The following is a 21391-nucleotide window of genomic DNA, read 5'->3' as shown; positions in this document are numbered from 1 at the left end:
TTTGAAACGCTAAAACATGATGAGATGGTTTATTTACTCGGAACGGATGGAGTATGACAATAATAAAGTAATAAACGAAATCAGCTATCAACTGTTCCCATATAAACCAAATGACTGTCAAGGAACTCAATAATCAAAATGATCTACATTATTACATGCAATAGTGCATATACAGATGCCCCTTTTTACTGTTACAACGAACAGTTAATTTTGCTTCAAATTTGATGATCAGTTTAATCTCTAACATGCAAAGGTTTCTTATAAGACTGCAATAATAGTGAAGAACAAACAACACTAATCGATGACGCAGCCATGCATGCACCAGCAAGCCACGGTGGCAGCCGGATTCCGGTGAATGGGTACAAGACTCCGGCGGCAATAGGCATGCCTAGAATGTTATAACCAAGGGCCCATACGTAATTTAGCCTAATCCGTGAAATGGTCTTCCTAGATAGATCTATGGCCGTAACTACATCTTCTAAGTTGCTTTTTATTAGAACTATATCAGCTGCTTCTATTGCCACGTCAGTGCCTGCACCGATCGCCATGCCAACATCAGCTGCAGCTAAGGCCGGCGAATCATTTATTCCATCTCCCACCATTGCAACAGTCATGCCTTTACCCTGCATTTACATCATTCAGTGATAGCTTGATAGCCCAAGTAGTAAGGAAATGGAAATGACACGAATCAGATACCGAGACAAAGGATATGAGAAATAAGGACATTTAAATAATAAAACTAAAGAAAATTTTTATTTCTAAAAAAAAAAAAAATCCATGCAATTTATAACGATCAAAATCTAAAAAATTTGTAACCACAATTGAAATTAATACTTTATAGTTTCACAATTATTATAAATACATAAATATTTTCCAACAAAAATAAATAGATAAGATTTATTATGGACAGCGTAAATAATTAAATTTGTATTTTCTCTAATTCTTTTTATAGAAAACGGGTGTCTAATTTTATTATTTACCAAAACAGAGCCGGAACGTTTTGTTTCAGTTTTGGAAAGTTTCGGACAAAAGAAATCTTCGGAAACGAAAAAACTTATCTTTCTCAAGGTTCCAGCGCTACTCCGATGATAGCTATACTAGTTGAAACCAATAAACTATACAACATTAAGTTTACCTGTAAGTCTTTGATCCTATCAGCCTTTCCCATTGGATCTGTCTCGGCAAACACCTTTTCAATTCCTACCTCCTTCGCAATGGCAGCTGCTGTAGCCCAGTTATCACCAGTAACCATGATGACTGAGATTCCCATGGAATTAAGATAAGCGACGACGCGCTTGGCCTCTGGCTTTACTGGATCAGTTACAGCAAATGCTCCTGCAAGTCTTCCATCAATAGCAACAAGAACACATGATCTAGCCAACTGCTCATTTTCTGAAATGTACTTCTCAGCTTCGGGTTCTACTGTGACGTTCCAATCCCGCATGAGCCTCTTATTCCCAACCAAAACTGTTCTGTCACCCACTGTTCCACTCACCCCAGCACCAGTGTGCACCTCAAAGTCCTTAGCTTCTGTAATATGTTGTTCTGTTGTAGACCCCATCCTATGGCGTAGTTTCTTAGCATGGTCCACCACCGCTTTTGCTATTGGATGTTCACTGTTAGCCTGAGAATTTAGGAGAAAAAAGTAACACGAAATTTATCTCATTGTCTAGCAGCAAAAACGGCTATTCCATTATATTCTAAATTCTCAGTGGAAGATTAACTAAAATACAATCTCACTTGTAATATAAAAATTGGTTTGTTTTTCATTCCTCAACATCCGACAGCAAAGTTCAAATTGTTTTTTGTTAGTTAGGATCTTTAACTTTTTGTTTTTTTTACGTCGAAAGACAAAATTTCCAAATCAGTAAATTTTGAGTAAAGATGAATTGCAAACCTACTGTTTTGTTTTATATTAGATCACAGTTCCTAATACGGATACCCACCTCGGCAACATTAACTATGTCACAAAATTCCTCCATTGAGAAGCTGGAAAAGAGCACGGCACTAACGACTACTGGTTTTCCAATAGTTAATGTCCCCGTCTTGTCAAAAATAACAGTTTTCACCTGCAGGAAGGAAAGATCATGAACTGGTTTAAATTACAATAATCCACAAGGCAATGAAGCTTGTATGATTTCATCCACCAATTAAGGTTTATTTTCATGTAAAAGATGCCAACAAAAAGGAAACAATCAGAGCCTTGAGGCCACCATAATGAAAACAATTAAATTGGAACGTTAATAGCTTATTACAAAGTAATTATAGAATTTACAAGTACTGCACTGCAACTTTTTGTAACATAATCCAGAAAATAGGGATAGTTACTTATAATGTTAAAACAGCAACTATTTGTTGGGGTATCGGTGAGCTACAGACAAGGACCGCTCTACCTCCTACGGTTTCCTCTATTCTATTAAGATTTACATTCATGAAACGCTGTATCCTCTCTCAGGTTCACATAACTACTTTCACTTAACAACACGCTTTTGATCCTCTGGCATGCTCAATTTATCTTGATTGAAAACAAATTTTACTAGCAGAGAGATTGGTGTCTATAAAAGCTAAGCTAGTTATATTAGATTTAGTAGATATGTGCAAATAAAGCTGCTAAATATAACCCAAATTCAGCTACAGCTATAATTTAAAGAAACTCAGAAGCCTTACCTTGTGTGCTTTTTCCAGGGCATTTCCGCCTTTGATAAGTACACCTTGAGAAGCACCCTTGCCTGTGGCAACCATGACAGCTGTTGGTGTTGCTAGCCCTAGAGCACAGGGACATGCAACCACTAGTACTGAAATGCCAAACTGCAACGCAAGCTCAAAACCATCCATGGCTTTCGGTATCCAATGTCTAGGGTAAAGACCAGCTTCTCCAGGAATAAACCATCCCAGCCATGTTATAAAGGCTGCAATAACGACCTAAAGTAAATTCAGAAATTATGAATAAGTTGTGAAAGGTAAATCATGCATGAAAAACCTCTCATAGTCAGAAAGCACTAACTCTGCAGTTCTAAATTCTAACAGTACTAGATTTTCAGCTTAAGCAACAGCATAGTTTTAATAGTAAGTGAAACCGGCCATCATATATTAAACCTGGCAAAGAAACACAAGATGGAGGATATAAGTAAATACTGACTGTGGGAACAAAGAACTTGGAGATTTGGTCTGCTAGTTTCTGCACTGGGGCCCTGGCAAGCTGAGCAGCTTCCACAAGTTGAACAATTTGGGAAAGTGCAGTCTCAGACCCAACATGAGTAGCCTTAACCAGTAAGCATCCGTTCTCATTCATAGTCCCGCCAATTACCTGTTAATGGTATAGAATGGTGGAGGGAAATATAAATACACTTATCCTATTTAGCATTGCACTGCATAATATTATAGTATGTAAATTCCAAAAATGATACCTTGTCACCAGGTTTTTTAGCAACGGGTATTGCTTCTCCGGTAATCATACTTTCATTCACATGGCTTTGACCATCTGTGACAGTTCCATCAACAGGAACTTTTTCCCCTGGAAGAATTTTTATTATATCACCCCTTTCTATGAGTTCAGTGCTAATATCCATCTCAGAGATAACATTTCCATCGGTGTCCAGAGTTAGCAGATGAGCTGTGTCAGGAGGAAGTTCTGTCAACTTCGCTAAAGCATCTGATGTTTTCCCTCTAGCAAGAACCTCCAAATACTTCCCCAAAAGAATAAATGATATCAGCATGGCACTTGTCTCAAAGAAATCTTGCCCTTCAAATTTATCGGAAGTCACTGCTTTGATCACTATGTACACAGAATAAAAATAAGCAGCATTAGTGCCTAATGCAACCAATACATCCATATTGGCAGATTTCCGCCGCAATGCGTGATATGATCCGATATAAAACCTGAAAAGGACATAGTATAGATTAAAGAGTTTCTCGAAAACAAGGATATGTAACTGTACTTCATAGTAGCAGATATAATCTATTTACAACAATGTGAGTTAACAATAACAGTAAGTAACTGATTGGTGTTTGTACCTTCGGCCAACAATAAACTGCACAGGTGTGCAGAAGATCCACCTAAGAAACATGCCCAGAGTCAGCATGTTATGAATCCTGTACTCTAGCCAATTACCATATGGATGAAGCATAGGAAGTACCATGGAAAATAGAAACACTGGAAATGAGAAAAGGCAGCTCAAGAAAAATTGGCTTCTGTAAGTTCGAATTTCTTGCCACTGTTCTGTTTCTCTTCGCCTTGGAGGCACATATAAATTTGCTTGGTAATTGTTAGGACCTGCAGAAGCTTTTTCAATGCATTGTATAAGGGATCTCGGACCCGTAAGTTTTGGATCATAGCTAACTGTTACCTTATGCTCTGCATGATCCATTTCAACATGATTCACACCCAATGCTGACTCGAGGGAAAATTTAACAGCATTAGCATCTTCCGAAGAGTTGATACCTTCAAGTTTTAGATGCACTTTATTTACATCATTCCCAGAACTAATGATATCAGCTCCAAAGCCAGCATCCTCAACTGCTTCCACGATCTGATCTATATCTGTGATATTTGGGTCAAAGTGGACCTTTGCTTCTTCAAGAGCAAGACCAACCACTGCTTTTTTAACTCCATTAGTCATAAGGAGAGCACGTTCAATAGACTCCGAGCAGCTCGTACATGCCATTCCCTTAATCCTCAGCCGACATACTGATATCTCTTGTTCCGGAAACTCATCAACTGGAAAACCAGCAGCCTCTATAGTTTCCTTAATATTTTGAGCCTAATAAATTTACATCATCAATTACTCTAGACTCAAGAATAGAAAAAAGACACAAATTAGCATTGATAAATTGTATAAACAGTAAAGAAGACTTACAGTAACAAGCTCCGGTATGTAAGAGACAGCAGCATGGCCATCAAGAGGCGACACTACAACCCTCTCAACTCCATTAAGCTGATCAAGCACAGATTCTACAGACGTCGCACACGAGGTACACTTAATTTCCCCAATTTTAAGCTTAATTGTTCTAACATTCTTATTACTTCCCTTATCCTTCTGTTCAGGAACAGTAATTGCTACACCATCCAAAGGCTGATCCAGTAGAGGTACCTTAAGCTCGTCCTTCCCATAATCTTCCATTTTACCGCTCTGATTGAATCAACAGACAATAAAAATCAAACACTAAAACCTAGCAATTCATATATTTCTTATATAATTATAATCAAATAGTAGAGTCATCAAGTAAAAGTCAAACACGTAATAATTAACACACAATCGATGAGAATCAACTCCAAATTATTGTTAGGGTTTCGCTTGTCTGTTAAAAGAACAAAAATAAATGAGAATTATGAATTAAAAAACCTGTTATAAAGCTGAAAGAATTAGGGTTTTTGTTTACAGGAATCTGATAGCGCAGGGAAGAGATAATGTCAGAGGTCATCCACCGCAAGGCGAAAGAGACAGAGAGTGTATACAGAAAACGAAGCGGCTGAGTGCGCCAGAAATGTTGAGGGTAGGTTTGTCTGCTTATACCGTCGCTTTGCTTTGGTTTTTTTGAATATTTGAAATGTTGACGCCTTTTTTCTTTGTGTGTGTATATATATTGTGGGCTATCTTAATTCCCACCATTTTCTTGGGCCCGGTAGACTTTATCAAATCAATTTTGTTTTTGCTTTTCCCTCTCTTTTTTTTTCTTTTTCCTTTAATTTTAAAATTAAACATATTTTTATTACTTTATAATTAGTTTACCAATATTTATATAAATAAATTAATATTAATGGCATCAATTTTATTAGGAGTAATCAGTCGAGTCGAAATGCTGTCAAGTTCGAGCTCGATTCAACTATAAAATTCAAAATTCAAAACTCGACTAGAACTTCGTTATAAGAAGTCGAACATGATAGCATAATTGGGACTCGAACTCGAATCGATTATCTATATAAATATTTAAAATCAAATTTTAACATAAAAGTAAAAATATAAAACCAACTATATATAAGTACAAAAGGTAAAATAGCAAATTAACTAAATTTCGATTTGGCTAGATATAATTTAAAGTGTTCGATAATTGATTCGAGTAGTTCAAACTCGAGATCAACTCGATACGAATCGAGTTGGTTATAAGTATTTTTGAAGTCAGTTTCGAATAGCTGGCGAATTGGTTCGATTCGGTCACACCCTTAAAGTTTAACGAGATGAAACAAAAAGTAGAATATTAAGATGAAAAAACAATTCATATTCTAACAAAGAGGAATAGTATAACACACAACCGACAGAATAGCTTTAGCACTCATTAAGTAAACAGTTAACAATACTTCGGAAAACACACTTTGAATTCAGTTTTATGCACTAAAAAGGCAAAATTATAAAATTTAAAGCAATTCGTAAGAACCCAAATCAAAGAAACAATAAACAAAATTCAAACACGTATTTTAAGCATATAAACAAGAGAAAAAAGCACATACCTATTGGCGAGGAGAGGCGGCAGCGATGGCGATGGCGAAGAGCAATAACAACTGCGGGTATTTCCGGTATTGAGAAGAAATCTTATATAAATTCCGCCACTGATTACACCATAAAGTTTGCGGAGATAAAACAAAAAGTAGAATATTAAGATGGTTGGTAAATTTTATTTATTTTTTATGTTTTACCCGTTGCCCGATTTCGTTGTCGTTTGCAGGGCCAATATTCTTTGTCGTTTAGATTTGCATGCGTGGTGTACATAATTGAATCTTGAGAATCAACGATTCTAATGTACAAGGCTAAGCAGCTACCATGGCTAAACGACATATAAGCTTTTGGAATCTCAAATATGATAGGACAATGTTATATTCCAAAATACTAGTAATGCACTGTATTTTTTTCAGCTTTTAAGTAAAAAACAGAGTAACTTTTATGCCCCTTTTTACCCCACATCCAAGTTATCGTATCTAATCACGTTAAACTATGACAAAAAGTCTCCAGGGCTTCCTATTATTTGCAGCTTTTTTTCTTTATTTTTTTACTTCTTAAATTATACACAAATTAGTTTAAAAAGATTATGCACAAATTGATCAGATTAGTCCATTAAATTTCACCAGCATATTCATATTGTTCAATTTTAAAGCAATGTCTTTCGGTAATTTAACACGTTAATAAAAAAATTATATTAAAATAAGTAATAACAATTGACTTTATCAAGTAGTAAAACTAGTAGTTTATATTTTATAGTTTGATTTTTTATCCATAGATTGAATCTAGTTGCGTCAGTTGTTAGTATATAGTCGTGAGATGTTAAATTGGTCTTAAAATATTTGATTCTACTGAGATTCGAAACCGAGCCTTGGGAGTGCACTTGGCTAGGCCTCACTGGTATAGTGTGATATTTTAATTAGCAATATTTTTTTTTAAAAAAATTATAGAATTAATATCACCACGTAGCACAACCTTTCACGTTTTTTTCAATTTAAACACCAACTAAAAAGTGTCTCGTCCATTAGAACAACCTTTCCAAACTTTCCATTCTATAGTCCGGTATGCATTTTATGCTTTGTTTTTTTTTTTTGTTAAAATGACGTCGTTTTTGGTCGTACGCCCGACTAAAGCGACGTTGTTTTAGACATTTATGCTATATATGCCATATAATGAAAGATTGTGCTATTAGTTGAGACGTTTTATAATTTGTGCTTAAATCGAAAAAAACGCTAAAAGTTGTGCTATATGGTGACATTAACCCTAAATTATAGACTAGTAGTTTCTTATTAGAATAATTATATTAAAATATCAATGTTTGTTTAATTCTAACTGTCTCTAACTTTAATAACTAAATAACTATTTTTTTTTGATAGATACTAAAAACTATTTAATATAGCACAGTATAGATAGAAACAAAGTTAATTAAATAAGTAAATAACCAAAACAATTCAAAATAGTCTGCTTTGGACCTCTGAGTTGGGCAAAATCTCTCGGCCTATAACTAAAAACCAACCCATGATCTGCTTTTACAACCCGTTCTGCTAAAGGGAAATGGGCTTGGACTTCGAACTATCCACATATCCATTCGCCAAACACAAATGGGTACTACTGTAATCAATTTCTATTTCTTAACCGTCAGTCGCAGTTCGTTGCTTTGCTAGCTGACGGAGCTGCTCACCGGCCTAGGGTTTAACTCCTCCTCCTCCTCCTCCTCCGGCAAAACCCAAATGTTTGTATAATAAGTAAATTTTATCTTTCAATTACGTGAATCAACAGTTAAGTATGTCTCGAAACGACAGCGTTCGCTTCACTTCGTCTTCCTTGAAAATTCCAGCTCTTCCTCCACTTCACGACCAGCAACAACAGCAACCGCCACATCGATTTCTTCCTCCTTTACTCTCACAAACCCTAGCTTCTCAATTGAATACAACTAAACTCTCATTCACTAACTTCATCGACTCACTCATAACTCGCTCTAAACTAAAACGGAGCTCACCTCATCGGAAACTCACCTTACCGCTTCTTTGTTCAGCTTCGCTATCACTTCCTCGGTCCAGAGACTCATTTACCTCCGAGTCACGTACAAATTCGCCAATCCTCTGCGCTGCGTCACTGTCTTTGTCTCAACCTACCGAGTCAGAAACGGCAGTGACTCAATCGAAAGGCGTCAGCGGTCTGTCCGCAAGTAGAAATGATGAGGAGCGTGTTTTGATAAGTGAAGTACTGGTGCGGAACAAAGACGGAGAGGAGCTGGAGAGGAAGGACTTGGAAGTAGAGGCAGTAGCTGCATTGAAAGCCTGCCGTGCCAACTCAGCCCTAACTGTTCGAGAAGTACAAGAGGATGTGCACAGGATTATTGATAGTGGATATTTTTGCTCTTGTATGCCTGTTGCTGTCGACACTCGCGACGGTATACGCCTGGTGTTTCAGGTGAATTTTTCAGTTGTTGCAACTTGCAATGCAGTAAAATGTTTTATTTACTATATGTGCAACTTGAAATTAGTGAATGATTTTAATGTAAAGCTGTGTTGTGGCATAAGGTAGAACCAAATCAAGAGTTTCATGGACTTGTATGTGAAGGAGCTAGTGTCCTTCCGACGAAGTTTCTAAAGGATGCTTTTCGCGATGGATATGGTAGGAATTTTTTTCAGTGATTGTTACTTAGGCTGAATTTTTTCAGGCCTGGTTTTTTTTTTTTTTGAAGTATGTCTAATAGGTAATCTCCTTTGGTGTTGATTTTTTTTGTCAAGCTGTGCAGGAAAAGTGGTTAATCTTAGGCATTTGGATGATGTCATAGGTTCTATTAATGGCTGGTACATGGAGCGTGGTCTTTTTGGCTTGGTTAGTATTTCATGTTTCATTTTAGTTTTAGTTAGTTTAGACATTTAGCTAGATGAAGATTCTATATCATTAGCCTGTTTATGTAGGTTTCAGGAGTTGAGATTCTTTCTGGGGGTATTTTAAGGTTACAAGTTGCAGAAGCTGAGGTGAATAACATTTCCATACGTTTCCTCGACCGGAAAACGTAAGAGTTTGCGCTGTATTATGCATGCTTTCTGACTGTCTTTTTCAAGGCTATAACAAAGTTAAAGTCAGGCATTAAGTAAGACTCATTATTGACATGTGTTGTGTTGCTATCTTCAGTGGTGAACCAACTAAAGGGAAGACAAAACCTGAAACCATACTTAGACAACTTACAACTAAGAAGGGACAGGTAATTAGTCCAAGCCCCATTCTCACTTTAAGATGTGTCTCGGCTCTTATACTAATGATCCTCTTAACTATCTGGAAGACTACTTCCGTAATTGTTCATCACAATTTCTTTTCACAAGATTTGACTTGCTTTTGAAATGGTTTATTTGTGAACATGTATTTTCACTAGTGATTTGCAGAGCTAATTCGTGTAGCTGTCATTTTAGGTATACAGCATGCTCCAAGGGAAAAGAGACGTAGATACAGTGTTAACCATGGGAATCATGGAAGATGTTAGCATCATTCCACAACCTGCTGGGGGTGAGACAAATCTTATTCATTTGAGTTGTCTTACATAGATAATTTTTAACCTTGTTTCGAATTAAATATTTATCTCCCTATGTTTAGATACTGCTAAAGTTGATTTGGTAATGAATGTTGTTGAACGCCAAAGTGGAGGTTTCTCCGCTGGTGGTGGAATATCTAGTGGGTAAGTGATGCTAACTGATGCGGCACTGGTGGCAATGTTATTTCATGTTATTTACGTGTGCACTCGAGCTATATATCCTGTAAATGAAAAACATCTTATTTTGATTTTTTGGAAATTTCTAGGATTACAAGTGGCCCCCTATCAGGACTTATTGGAAGGTACTTCCCTTTATACATCACCTTGTTGCTTACATGCTCACATTTTGTTGAATCCTTCTCGTTTTGTATGGTATATTAATTTTTTAAAATTATTCATTCACTTCTATTTCTGTTGCAGCTTCACATATTCTCATAGGAATGTGTTTGGAAGAAATCAGAAACTTAATATTTCCTTGGAAAGAGGTCAAATTGACTCTATTTTTCGCATTAACTATACAGACCCGTGGATTCAAGGCGATGACAAGAGGACGTCTAGAACTATTTTGGTTCAGGTAACTGCTTTTTCATTTCTTATTCCTAATTACTCTTGGTGATAGGAATGATTGTACGCCTGAAATAATTCTGTCTGCACTAGAATTCGAGAACCCCTGGAAATCTTGTGCATGGTAATCAACCCGGCAATAGCAGTCTTACCATTGGCCGTGTAGCAGCTGGTATTGAATTCAGTAGGCCACTTAGGCCAAAGTGGAGTGGAACAGCTGGCCTTATTTTTCAGGTACTTCTACCTACATACTAATAGTTGCTTGACTGCATTTCTAATTTAGGAAAAGTTCGCAGCCTGCTTCTAAGTAGATTTCAGATGATAATGATAATGTTATCACAAAAACTAGGAAAACAAAAAGAGAATTAAGCTCATGTCTAGATTTCTTGTCAGCTCCCTCCAATTTTGTTAAGCATTGTTTACTTCCTTCTATTAATTCCAATATTACAGCATGCTGGTGCTCATGATGAAAAAGGAAGTCCGATCATTAAGGATCACTATAGCAGTCCTCTTACAGCAAGGTATACAAATCTGATAAGACTATGGTTTGTTTGTTCGTTATGATCTGTCTTTGGTCAAATGTATTGGTCTTCTGATTTTTTTTCTTGATTAACCAATTTTGTGGTGTAGTGGCAAGACTCATGATTATATGTTTCTTGCTAAATGTGAAAGCGTATATACAGGTTCTGGTGATCATGGTTCTTCAATGGTAAGTCAATTACTATTAAGAATTTAACCGCTTTAAAGACATGATTCGTGAATAGAAATTTTTGATGTTCATTTTTTAACATAAATGAATGGCCCGTCATTTTGTCTTAGCAGTTTGTATTAAATGTGGAACAAGGGCTTCCCCTTTTGCCTGAGTGGCTTTTTTTCAACAGAGTAAATGCCCGTGCTAGAAAGGGCGTCGAAATTGGTCCTGCTCTCGTTCTTGTAAGGTAATGTATCTATGTGCAAATTTCATTCCCTGTACTGGGTAAATCATTTAACATAGTTTATCGCATATTATAGTTGGGAAATGCAGATATAGTGGATAATTTTTTTAAGACTGAATTTCCGAACTTACTTATAATAGATCAGTTTGGGAAATCTTCTCGACCAAAAGCTTTAACAGAAATTAAGATGGGCGTATATTCTAGTTAAGGTTGAAGTCAGTTGGTAGCCTAGGTTCTTAGACGTGAAATGGAAATCTTTATTACCTTAAAAGGAGCTGTGTGAAGGTTTATTCTTGTGAGAAAATAAGTTGAACTTTTGACTTATTTAAATGAAATAAGCTTATATGATGGGTAAAGGGTTGATTCACTAGGAACTATATCTCAAGATGCATCATACATTCAATTTGGCAGAGTAGTAGCCTCTCATAGATAAAAACTTCCCGTTGATGATAAAACAAGGCGCATCCAAGCTGCTGGAACTTTTGATCTTTTGAGCCAACTCTCCTGCTCATTAAAGAGACTAATGATTTGTTAATTTCTTGAAAGCCAATGAGAACTCGAGCTACTTTGTTTAATATTCACACATTAACCAGAGTGCCAAAACCCTGATGCAGCTACTGTTCTGCATTAATTGTTGAAAATGATTTCTTTTTATCCTTGAATACTTATCTTAAATTCTTGTTGACGGTAATTTATTATTTAACCTAATTCAGCTCGTCTCATGCTTTTGATTCTAGTTTGTCCGGTGGCCATGTGGTGGGTAATTTCTCTCCTCATGAAGCATTCACTATTGGAGGAACAAACAGTGTGAGGGGATATGAAGAAGGGGCTGTCGGCTCTGGTCGATCTTATGCTGTCGGCTCTGGTGAAATTTCATTCCCTGTGGTAAGTGTTTGCAGCCTTTTTTGGCTCTGCAAACATAGTATTTACATGATATTGATGTTATATTTTATGCTTGCTTGCACTTGCTTGTGCTATTCAAATTATTAGTGAGATTTAGTTTTAATTCTTCCACTTATGTTTGCAGATGGGGCCAGTGGAAGGAGTCGTCTTTGCTGACTATGGAACGGACCTGGGATCTGGCCCTACTGTGCCTGGTATATATTTTGTGATCTGTTTATCCATCTGCTGTTTTCGATTTAGAACTTTATCTGTGCGCTGCACAGTGTTATTTGTAAGAAAAGGATGGAAAAATATGCCCTTGTGTATCCCGTCTTTGGCCAGGATGAATATGGATTGAAATTTGCACCATCCAGATCCAGAACTTGAATTCTTACATAAACCATTTCATTTATATGATGCTAATCATAGAACTTGCTGTAGCAAGTGGCTAGCCTACCTGAAATAATAAGGCCGTCTACTATGGAATTGAACCCTGACAGCTTATTGTTAGAGGTTAATGGTTAGGTTAGAACCATTCAGTTTATGCTCTTTAAGGAACAACTTTGAGTCACTAAATATCCTTTAGACCTTAGTTAATGGCGTTGAGTAATCTGTGGCTGGTTTAAATTTATGTATTACTACTTCTAAACTGGCCTATGATTTTTTGTTCTCATTCGGTGGTATAACCGTCATTGTTTCTTAATAGGTGATCCTGCCGGGGCAAGACTGAAGCCTGGAAGTGGATATGGTTACGGATTTGGAATCCGCGTGGACTCCCCTTTAGGCCCTCTGCGTCTTGAATACGCATTTAATGATAGGCATGCGAAGAGGTTTCACTTTGGAGTTGGTCACCGAAGTTGAGGCTGTGGAGTGTTATTTTTTGTCTCTTAGTCCAGTTAAATTCATAAGTTTCTTGTAGAGCAGTAAATTATTTTCGGTTTATACTAGTAATTGTAGTATCCGCTGAATTCACCATCTCAGCATCAGAAATTAGCTGATGTATCATCTGGATTTTGGTCATATTAGCTAGGTATTTGTTCACTTCTATTGCTTGTCCCCGTCTAACTTATTTAAAAGGTCAATTGTTTTGTCATTAGAACTTTGGTCGGAGCAATTAAATCCATGAGTTGAATTTAATATATTAAAATAAATGTATTAGCCGGTCCAAAAGACTGATCTTTATGCAGAACTACACGTGTTAAAATGGGCCCTCACTGTCAAAATGAAGCTTATGAATGGGCAGTTGAGGTCACTTCCCGTGGGATTTAATGTGACGTTGATTATGTGGGCTATTCTTGTCATGACCTTATAAGATTAGCCTGTAATAAGCTAGCTATCAGTTTTCAAATGTACAGTTCCATTTAATTTATTCTCATCGTACATTTTGCTGGCCCTTAGGACCCTCGCAAGGTAATGCTTATCAATTTTAGTTGCATAGTTTAGTAACATCAAGAAATAAATGTAGTTTGTTTTGATAGCAGAAAATAATTGCCGTAGCTTTCGTGGGTCAATGAGAGTGAAAAGGCATGAATATCAAAGAGTTTCCCTGTCTAGAAAAAATACATGTAATTAGTAAAAAAGCTTCATATCTTGAAGGAAAGGTCATTTTGTTCTATCTAATTTCGATTTTACCAGAATGGGTAGTTATGAGGGTTTGTTTGTTGTAAAATTGCCTCATTGATTTGGGAATTTTAAAAACTTAATATGAAGAAAGTTGAGATACCAACAGTTAAAATCTGAAAAAGAAAGCTTTATCCTGATAATGACTGAATAATCTGTGCATAAGAGAGATTGATTAATGACAATGCGACACATTATGGTTGTAGGGGTCAAAAACTGTAAGAAATAGAGAGGGAGAGTCATAAATAAGAAAGGGTGGTCATGTCATGAAGTGAACAGAGAACTGTTAATCAATCATTGCGTTTAAGAAACTACATTTTCTTCTTCAATCTCCAATTCCTTTTTCTGACAGTCACCACGTGTCTGCTTTCATGTCTTCCCCTACCAAGTTCCGCTGTTGCTTTCTTGTTCATTTCAGCCCTAACCTCTTTCAAATTAAATAAAAACCCTTTTCTAGGTACAGGTTAGGGTTCTAAGTATAACACGTCACTTTTAAGCCTCTCATCCAAACCTATATATATGAGGCAAGTTCATTTTAAACGGTTAGATGCATGAATACTGTTTAAACTCGTGACCTCACTTAAGTTATAAAAGTATTTTATCAATTCACCTGTGTTTAATATAGTAGTAGGTTTATATTAGTGCAGCAAAATTATTAGTAAAATGAGTTTATTTAAATCACTATAGAAATCTACTAGAAAAGAGACATAAACATAATAAAATAGTGAGGGGGTTTGAGAAAACAGAGGCAGATGCTTGAAAATGTGGTAACAGGACAGAGACAAGGGGTTCGACCAACTGATACGATACAACACTCGTGTGTGTCTTGGACATTCCAAGGGTACATGCATTTGATAATTCTTATACAACTTCAATTACCGTATTCTTCATTAAACATTTTTCTGTGTATACTAGTAGTATATATATTGTCAAAGATTTCAAAAAAAGAAATTTAACTGAAACTGGTTACTATGGTAAACGAGAATTGATGCACTTTATTGTCTCCTACTAATGTTCTCCGTGTATTGGAACTGTACCTCGTCCTCGAACTTCCAAATCTACACCGTTGCTCCGATCCCCAACACTGTAAAGGGTATGCATATCTATTTTACTATACTTTTCTGTTTATGTTTAATTCATGATATTCTATTTTTATGTGAATGTAAAATATTCAATATACTTATAGTAAACATGATGAAAAGTAAAATTAGCAAAACATAGAGGGTCGCTTAATTTTTTTATAAGATGTGCAAAAGTGTATGGAAATTTATAAGCCCGATAATATTGACAAAATATAAATTTTAAAGTGATAAATCTATATTAGTCAATAAATTATAAGTTCAACAATTGCCAACTTTAAACTCTTTATAGATTCGTCTCTAGTGACTTCAATGGTCTTTTTTATCTTTTATTATAAAAATTAATACTTTATCAGAATAAGGATCATTTTAACTTTTAGTTCTTTTGGACATTGAATATTAATTTTATATTTTTAAGGACAATCATCTATTGAAATTACTGACCGACTATTGTATTTGAAATGAAATTTATTACTATCATTATTTACTCATCAAGTAGAGTATGATCAATGTTTTTAAGTACTGAAAACAAAGTGTGACTATTAAATGTTTTCATCATGATACTACAAGTAAGAAATCTGCATAATAATTAATTTGTCTGATGCATGGTACTTTATGTGTATATATGAAATTTTTATTTTTTGATAGCATATGGTAAAAGAAATGCAAAAACACTCCAATTTGTCTGCATGCCTTGATATAATTTGGATATAGTATATAGCTTAATAAATTAATTAAAAAGGGACCCATTTTCACTCTAGAAAGGACCACGTAGTGGAAGTATTAACTATAATAAATCAAGAGTAGTAGTAGCTAGTGATGAAAATTGGTAGGGATAACCATGGTGGTGAGTTTTTTGCAGCAAAAGATGTTTGCGAAATGTTATTATGTCCTGATTTAACTTCATCTCTTTGATTTTTTCTTTTTATTCGCTATACTTGTAATAGCTTCAGACAACCAAACAGCTGTAGAAAGTAGAAACCTACATGCCAGGTGCGCGACACGGGTCGGATCCGGATTAGTCAGGGCGAAGCCTTGGAAACCGGATGGGCTTACCAAAAAAAGTAGAAACCTACATGTATTTATTTATATACACTTGTGTTGCTAGCTACATCTTCCTCCTAACCTACTTTATCCGTTTTAAATTTATTGACAATCTTTTTTGAATAAATGGTAAATATATTAGCACACCCACAAAACTGTGAGTGGCAAAAGTGTCTGACACAATTTAAAATAAATATAAATATTTAAACACATGAAAATGAAAAACAAGCAAAAATGATGGAACATAATTTTAAAACAATATGTTATAAAGTTCTGAGTTTAAATTAAAAATATGGATACAAAATGTATAACATAGTATTCCATAACATTTCAATGCAATATAGTTAATCGAATTTTTATTTAATTTCTATTCAGCTATTAATTTTTTGTCACTGAATTTCAATTTATTTTCAAACTACATTTCATTTATTTAATAGTCCAGGAAATTAAATATATTAATAGTCACAGTCATTTCTTTATTTTTTGGAATGATTGTGCTTTGGTGGAATATAAAAAATTATGAAAGTTCATTTGGTTAATTCTTCGGTTATTGAAAACTATGGAAAGCGAAATGACGAGTTTTCAGGAAGAAAATTACTCGAATTTAGTCTTTGGTTAATTCGTGCATTGGTTAAGCAGTCATGTATTATTATTCTTTTCATTCTCATTTTATTTACTCTTAAAATGATATTGTTAGATGTTTAATAACAGCCACATAAGAAAAATTGAGTGAGAAGAAATTAAATTTATAAGTTACAAAAAGATAAATTTAAGTTTGATAACCAATTTGAATTTAGATGAAAAGAATAGTAACTTCAAGAATTTAATACCTAGAGGAATTAAATACATTAGTACAAGATTTGGTAAAGAAGTTTGAAACCATAGTTACCATACCAGAATCAAGTTAATTAACCCTAAACAAACGAAATTTTTGCTACAGTTTCAGAACAGTATTAAGTGAATATAGTAGTTGGAAATTGATGTAGCATTAGCGAGAATGAGCTTAAAGCATGTGGAGCTCAGCCTCAAGATGTTTGTTTGTGTGTGCAAGTGCATGCAAAAATATACAGTAAGCTTGGTTGGGTTGGGACACAGTCTATCAGATGGTACTGAGCCAACCCGACCAAGGCTCGCCCACCAAAGCAACTGCTGGGTCTGCTTCTCACTATTTGTTTCCCAAGGAACAAAGAAAAATCCATCACCACCATTGAAGAAGAAGACTGTAGTTTAATTAGAGTGCGTTCACATAAATATTTATGAAATATGTTTAAGAGATGATGAAACCATTAAACCCTAATCTTAAAATTTTGTTATTTTTTTTAGGGTTTTGTTAATTTTTTTTACTATAAATCTTTTCACACACAATTCAATATATAGCTTGTTCTTTCAAGTCCCAAGATTATCTTCTCCTCCACTTTCTCTCTCTAACCTTCATAATATTTCTTCTCTCTCTATCTATATATATATATGCTTTAGCATATCTTTTTTTTATATCTCTCCATTGTTTAGTCACAATTCACAACTTATATCTTGTCTCTACTTTTTAACTCAATTTGCTTCACTTCAATTTCATAATTAAAATCTCTTTAATTCTCTCAATTCTCTTCTCAAGATTTCAAACATGGCTGATCCCTATTCCAATTACTTCAATGGATGGTATACCCTTAACCACCTACACCACATATCTAATAATTCATCAGCATCTTCTTCAAATCAATCTTTATACTCATCCTACGGCTGTAACATGTACTCATCGTCTTTATACTCATCCTACGGCTGTCAATCCTCATCGCCGCCTTCTCCTCCGGCCAAAGAAGCGCTGCAACTCCTCAGTTTAAGCCCGACAAGGCACGATCATGACCAGAAATCCTCCATGGAAGTTGACAAGAACAAAGATGATGATTATTATGATGAAGCTGTGACTGTAGCCTTACACTTAGGGTTACCTAATTCTAGCTCTGCTGATATGTTCTCAAATTTGTCCTCTTCGACGGAGATCTCATCGGAAAAAGAGGAAGTTACCGTTGCTTCTGGTTATATTAATAGTAGTCTTAATAAGGGTCAGTATTGGATCCCTACACCAGCTCAAATTTTGATTGGTCCTACACAATTTTCATGTCCTCTTTGTTTCAAGACCTTCAACAGATACAATAACATGCAGGTATATGTTTGTTTTCATGAAATATTAAATATATTTGATAAGATTTTAAAAATTAAAGAGAAAAAAGCTTTACTTTTCATTTCCTCTCTTATCCCTTTCTATGTATTCTCCTTTAGATTTTGCAGGAAAAAAGTGAAAGCCACCCATTCCTATACTTTGATTGTACACTTCTTTTTTGGCTGGATTTCAACCTTTCGCTTTTGTTATAAAATCTAGGGTTAAAGTTTTCTAGGTCACTGACTTTTTATAAAATGGTTATCTTCGTTTGATTTATTGTATTTTAATTACTGATCGAATTTTTATTTTCATATCAACGGAAGGTTATTGTAGCAATTTATATCAAAAACACAAATTTTGTTCGCTATGTAAGTAACTTTTGACCTAAATTGTTATAATAATTCATCGTTGGTGTAAAAATAAAAGTTCGGTTACTAATAATAGTATGTAAAAGAGTTATAGTTCAATGAAAGTAAAAAATTTGAACCCATAATTCCTACAAAATTAACTTGATTAATGAGAGAAAGAATTGGATAGTGAAAATGGGTCCTTAAGTTAAGGCTAGGGTTTCACTTTTTTGAATTTTGGCTGTCTACTTTAAGACATATATTTCCTTTTTGACTGTTTAATTTATGCTTCTTCACTCATGATCTTCTATCCCCACCTCTATCTTTCTTTTATGAATGATTTGTTAGCTTTGGGATTTTAAAAATAAGAATAAATCACACCTCTCTGGTCCAAACTCAGAATAACATCAGTAGCTCTCTTTTATGTGATTGAACTACTCACTACTATGCTTTTTTGTACCTTGAAGTTTGTAATCTTCTACATCGGCAACTGTGTCCTAACATAGGTAACCCCTGTTCAGATGATCTTCTTCAAAAGCCCTCCACTCATTTTTCTCAATCTCAACAGTCACTTTCTTCAAATTTTTGTTAACTTAGCCCTAACTCCAAACTTAACCCTAATTCCAAGTTAACAGTTTTTTTCAATATCTGAACAGCTTTGTTTTGCTTTAGTCTTACACTCCTTTGTATACCTTAATTAAAAAGAGAAGACTGCATAGCAATTGGGCAGAACTAAGATCCATGCTTGTAGAACTAATTACTTTTCTTAATTCTTTCTTATCCTTTTAAACATCTTTTAGTTCTATTATTTAATAAACAATGTCCTTCATGGATCTTGTAATAATATGCTTTCAAATTAAATAAGCAATGTTTGAGTTCTGTGAAAAGAGAAGGGAAACAAAAATTTGCATCCAATATACATGCAACCTATGTAGCACGATACGGAAATAGATAAACAGAAAATTTGGATACGGAAACGGAGAAATGATGTTACTTTAGGATTTTTGATATTAAAATTAAAACTTCGTGTCTATTACGCCAAATTTCCGACATATTTTTGAAACGATAAACGTTGTATGGTTTTCTTTATTATGATAAGGTGCAAAGAAATTTAAGATACTCTATTTTTCAATTTTTGTTGTTAAAGGTTTAATTGTTCAATTTCACAATTACTTGTAAAAAACATTATATCTAACAAAACTTGATTAAATTTGTAGATGCATATGTGGGGACATGGATCACAATACAGAAAAGGGCCAGAATCTCTAAGAGGAACACAACCAACAGCAATGCTAAGGCTGCCATGCTACTGCTGTGCACCAGGTTGCAGAAACAACATAGATCATCCAAGATCAAAGCCTCTCAAAGATTTTCGAACACTTCAAACTCATTACAAGAGAAAACATGGCATCAAGCCTTTCATGTGCAGAAAATGTAGTAAGGCATTTGCTGTGAGAGGTGATTGGAGAACCCATGAAAAGAATTGTGGGAAGCTTTGGTATTGTACTTGTGGATCTGATTTTAAGCATAAAAGGTCTCTTAAAGATCATATCAAGTCATTTGGAAATGGACATGCAGCTTATGGTATTGACTCCTTTGAAGAAGATGACGATCCTGCTTCTGAAATTGAACAAGATAATGAATCTACTCAGTGAATCAAGAATTTAATAAGCATTAATTAGGTTACTTTGAGCCATGCACTTCTTAATCTTTCTATTTTTGTCTAGTTAAAATTCGGTAATCTTGTGGCTTCCTGAAGCATAAAATGGTGGACCAAGTCTTCTGTTTTAGTAATATTAGATCAAGTTTATGTAATTTTATTTTACTTTAATTTTTCCCTATATATATCTCTTTTTATGAATATGTTAGTTCAAGTTACAATGTACCATGGGAAGTAAGGAGAAATTTTCATGGTATTTGAATTGTATCTAAATTCTAAACCTTAAGACAAAATGATCTTATATAGTCATAACTCTGATTTTTTTTAGATAAAATAAAACGAGGTGGACGCAAAACTTTGATCTTTTAAACTGGTATACTTTTTAAAAATTGACAATATGGTTTAATTTTGCGAATTCAAATAATTATATCCATAACAAATTTGAATAAAATTGTCATAGTTAGGGAAGAGATAATTTATAACTTTGGTTGAACTAGAATTTGAATATAATTGTTCCAATTCGCTAAATTAACTAGACATTTCAATTTTATTTTTAAAAATATATCTATCAACACAGTTAAAGTTATAAATTTATAAAATTATAAAATTATTTCACCAAACTTTAATTCTTAACGAAAATTTACTTAAACTATTTATTATTTTATAACTAAAGTATTTTTCATTGCTATATTTTTTTACTTTTACAAAAAATTACCATCATGATAAACACTTTATTTCTAAGAAAATAAAGGAAGACGAATTCCTTGTTCCAGTCTTATCGAATTAGCTCCTTCGGACCGTATCAAACCAGACAATTGAACAAGGTAAAAGAATATGTTAAAATGAAATCATCCAAGAGCCAATATAGGCAGTGAATTCATAGGGTCATGAGTTCAAAAACTGCAAAAAAAAAAACAACACTTGAACAAAATTTACCACATAAATGTAAATATGAATGTGAGGATAAGTAATATAGTCAGAAAAATAGAATGCATGCAAATTTGACTTGTTAGAAGCGTGTGATAAGAAACATATGCACCCACCTTGTTGAGATAAGTGGAGCAAACCCTAGTAGTAGTAGTTGGGTAGAAAGTAATGGAAATGAGGGAACAACAAAAAGAAAAAAGGAC

At 34.6% G+C, this 21391-nt stretch overlaps 3 protein-coding genes across 7 annotated transcripts; 2 read left to right on the top strand and 1 right to left on the bottom strand.

Annotated features, from left to right (window-relative positions):
* Positions 1–54: 54 nt before the first annotated feature.
* Positions 55–6551, bottom strand: LOC126673741 (copper-transporting ATPase HMA4-like). Of its 4 annotated transcripts, XM_050367991.2 has the most exons (10): positions 5380–5560; positions 5254–5298; positions 4857–5129; positions 4015–4760; positions 3408–3879; positions 3140–3307; positions 2668–2922; positions 1947–2069; positions 1136–1624; positions 55–623 (listed from the first exon to the last, which is right to left on the bottom strand). In XM_050367991.2, the coding sequence occupies exons 3-10, from the start codon at positions 5118–5120 to the stop codon at positions 234–236; spliced, it is 2907 nt and encodes a 968-aa protein (XP_050223948.1). In that variant the 5' UTR covers positions 5121–5129; positions 5254–5298; positions 5380–5560; the 3' UTR covers positions 55–233. The 4 variants fall into 4 exon arrangements, with proteins under 4 accessions (XP_050223948.1, XP_050223949.1, XP_050223947.1 ...); XM_050367992.2 differs by lacking the exons at positions 5254–5298; positions 5380–5560 and adding an exon at positions 6446–6551; XM_050367990.2 differs by lacking the exon at positions 5254–5298 and having other exon boundaries at positions 5343–5560.
* Positions 6552–8046: 1495 nt separating this feature from the next.
* LOC126673319 (outer envelope protein 80, chloroplastic) lies at positions 8047–13400 on the top strand. Of its 2 annotated transcripts, none has more exons than XM_050367412.2 (16): positions 8047–8864; positions 8975–9068; positions 9193–9275; positions 9362–9459; positions 9579–9648; positions 9854–9947; positions 10035–10116; positions 10239–10274; positions 10393–10546; positions 10630–10770; positions 10987–11057; positions 11167–11245; positions 11359–11474; positions 12209–12356; positions 12499–12568; positions 13060–13400. In XM_050367412.2, exons 1-16 carry the CDS (start codon positions 8217–8219, stop codon positions 13212–13214), a joined length of 2139 nt encoding a protein of 712 aa, XP_050223369.1. In that variant the 5' UTR covers positions 8047–8216; the 3' UTR covers positions 13215–13400. The 2 variants fall into 2 exon arrangements, with proteins under 2 accessions (XP_050223369.1, XP_050223368.1); XM_050367411.2 differs by having other exon boundaries at positions 11356–11474.
* A 4095-nt stretch (positions 13401–17495) lies between these two features.
* LOC126673320 (zinc finger protein WIP2-like) lies at positions 17496–20464 on the top strand. The gene is made up of 2 exons (XM_050367414.2): positions 17496–18257; positions 19819–20464. The coding sequence occupies exons 1-2, from the start codon at positions 17718–17720 to the stop codon at positions 20254–20256; spliced, it is 978 nt and encodes a 325-aa protein (XP_050223371.1). The 5' UTR covers positions 17496–17717; the 3' UTR covers positions 20257–20464.
* The last annotated feature ends 927 nt before the right edge of the window (positions 20465–21391 follow it).

Source organism: Mercurialis annua, linkage group LG3, assembly GCF_937616625.2.
Source record: "Mercurialis annua linkage group LG3, ddMerAnnu1.2, whole genome shotgun sequence".
Taxonomy (NCBI): domain Eukaryota; kingdom Viridiplantae; phylum Streptophyta; class Magnoliopsida; order Malpighiales; family Euphorbiaceae; genus Mercurialis; species Mercurialis annua.
The sequence above is the reverse complement of the archived record's forward strand: the minus strand, read 5'-3'. Positions and strand labels throughout refer to the sequence as shown.

Excerpts from the sequence above, each read along its gene's own strand:
- LOC126673741 (XM_050367989.2), bottom strand. The coding sequence starts at position 5,421 with ATGACCTCTGACATTATCTCTTCCCTGCGCTATCAGATTCCT. Across the intron at positions 2,923-3,139 it reads CCAAGTTCTTTGTTCCCACA|GTCGTTATTGCAGCCTTTAT; the intron begins GTCAGTATTTAC and ends AATTTACTTTAG. Across the intron at positions 2,070-2,667 it reads CCCTGGAAAAAGCACACAAG|GTGAAAACTGTTATTTTTGA; the intron begins GTAAGGCTTCTG and ends TCCTTCCTGCAG.
- LOC126673320 (XM_050367414.2), top strand. The coding sequence starts at position 17,718 with ATGGCTGATCCCTATTCCAATTACTTCAATGGATGGTATACCCTTAAC. Across the intron at positions 18,258-19,818 it reads ACAGATACAATAACATGCAG|ATGCATATGTGGGGACATGG; the intron begins GTATATGTTTGT and ends TTAAATTTGTAG.
- LOC126673319 (XM_050367411.2), top strand. The coding sequence starts at position 8,217 with ATGTCTCGAAACGACAGCGTTCGCTTCACTTCGTCTTCCTTGAAAATT. Across the intron at positions 10,117-10,238 it reads GGTGGTGGAATATCTAGTGG|GATTACAAGTGGCCCCCTAT; the intron begins GTAAGTGATGCT and ends GGAAATTTCTAG. Across the intron at positions 11,475-12,208 it reads CCTGCTCTCGTTCTTGTAAG|TTTGTCCGGTGGCCATGTGG; the intron begins GTAATGTATCTA and ends TTTTGATTCTAG.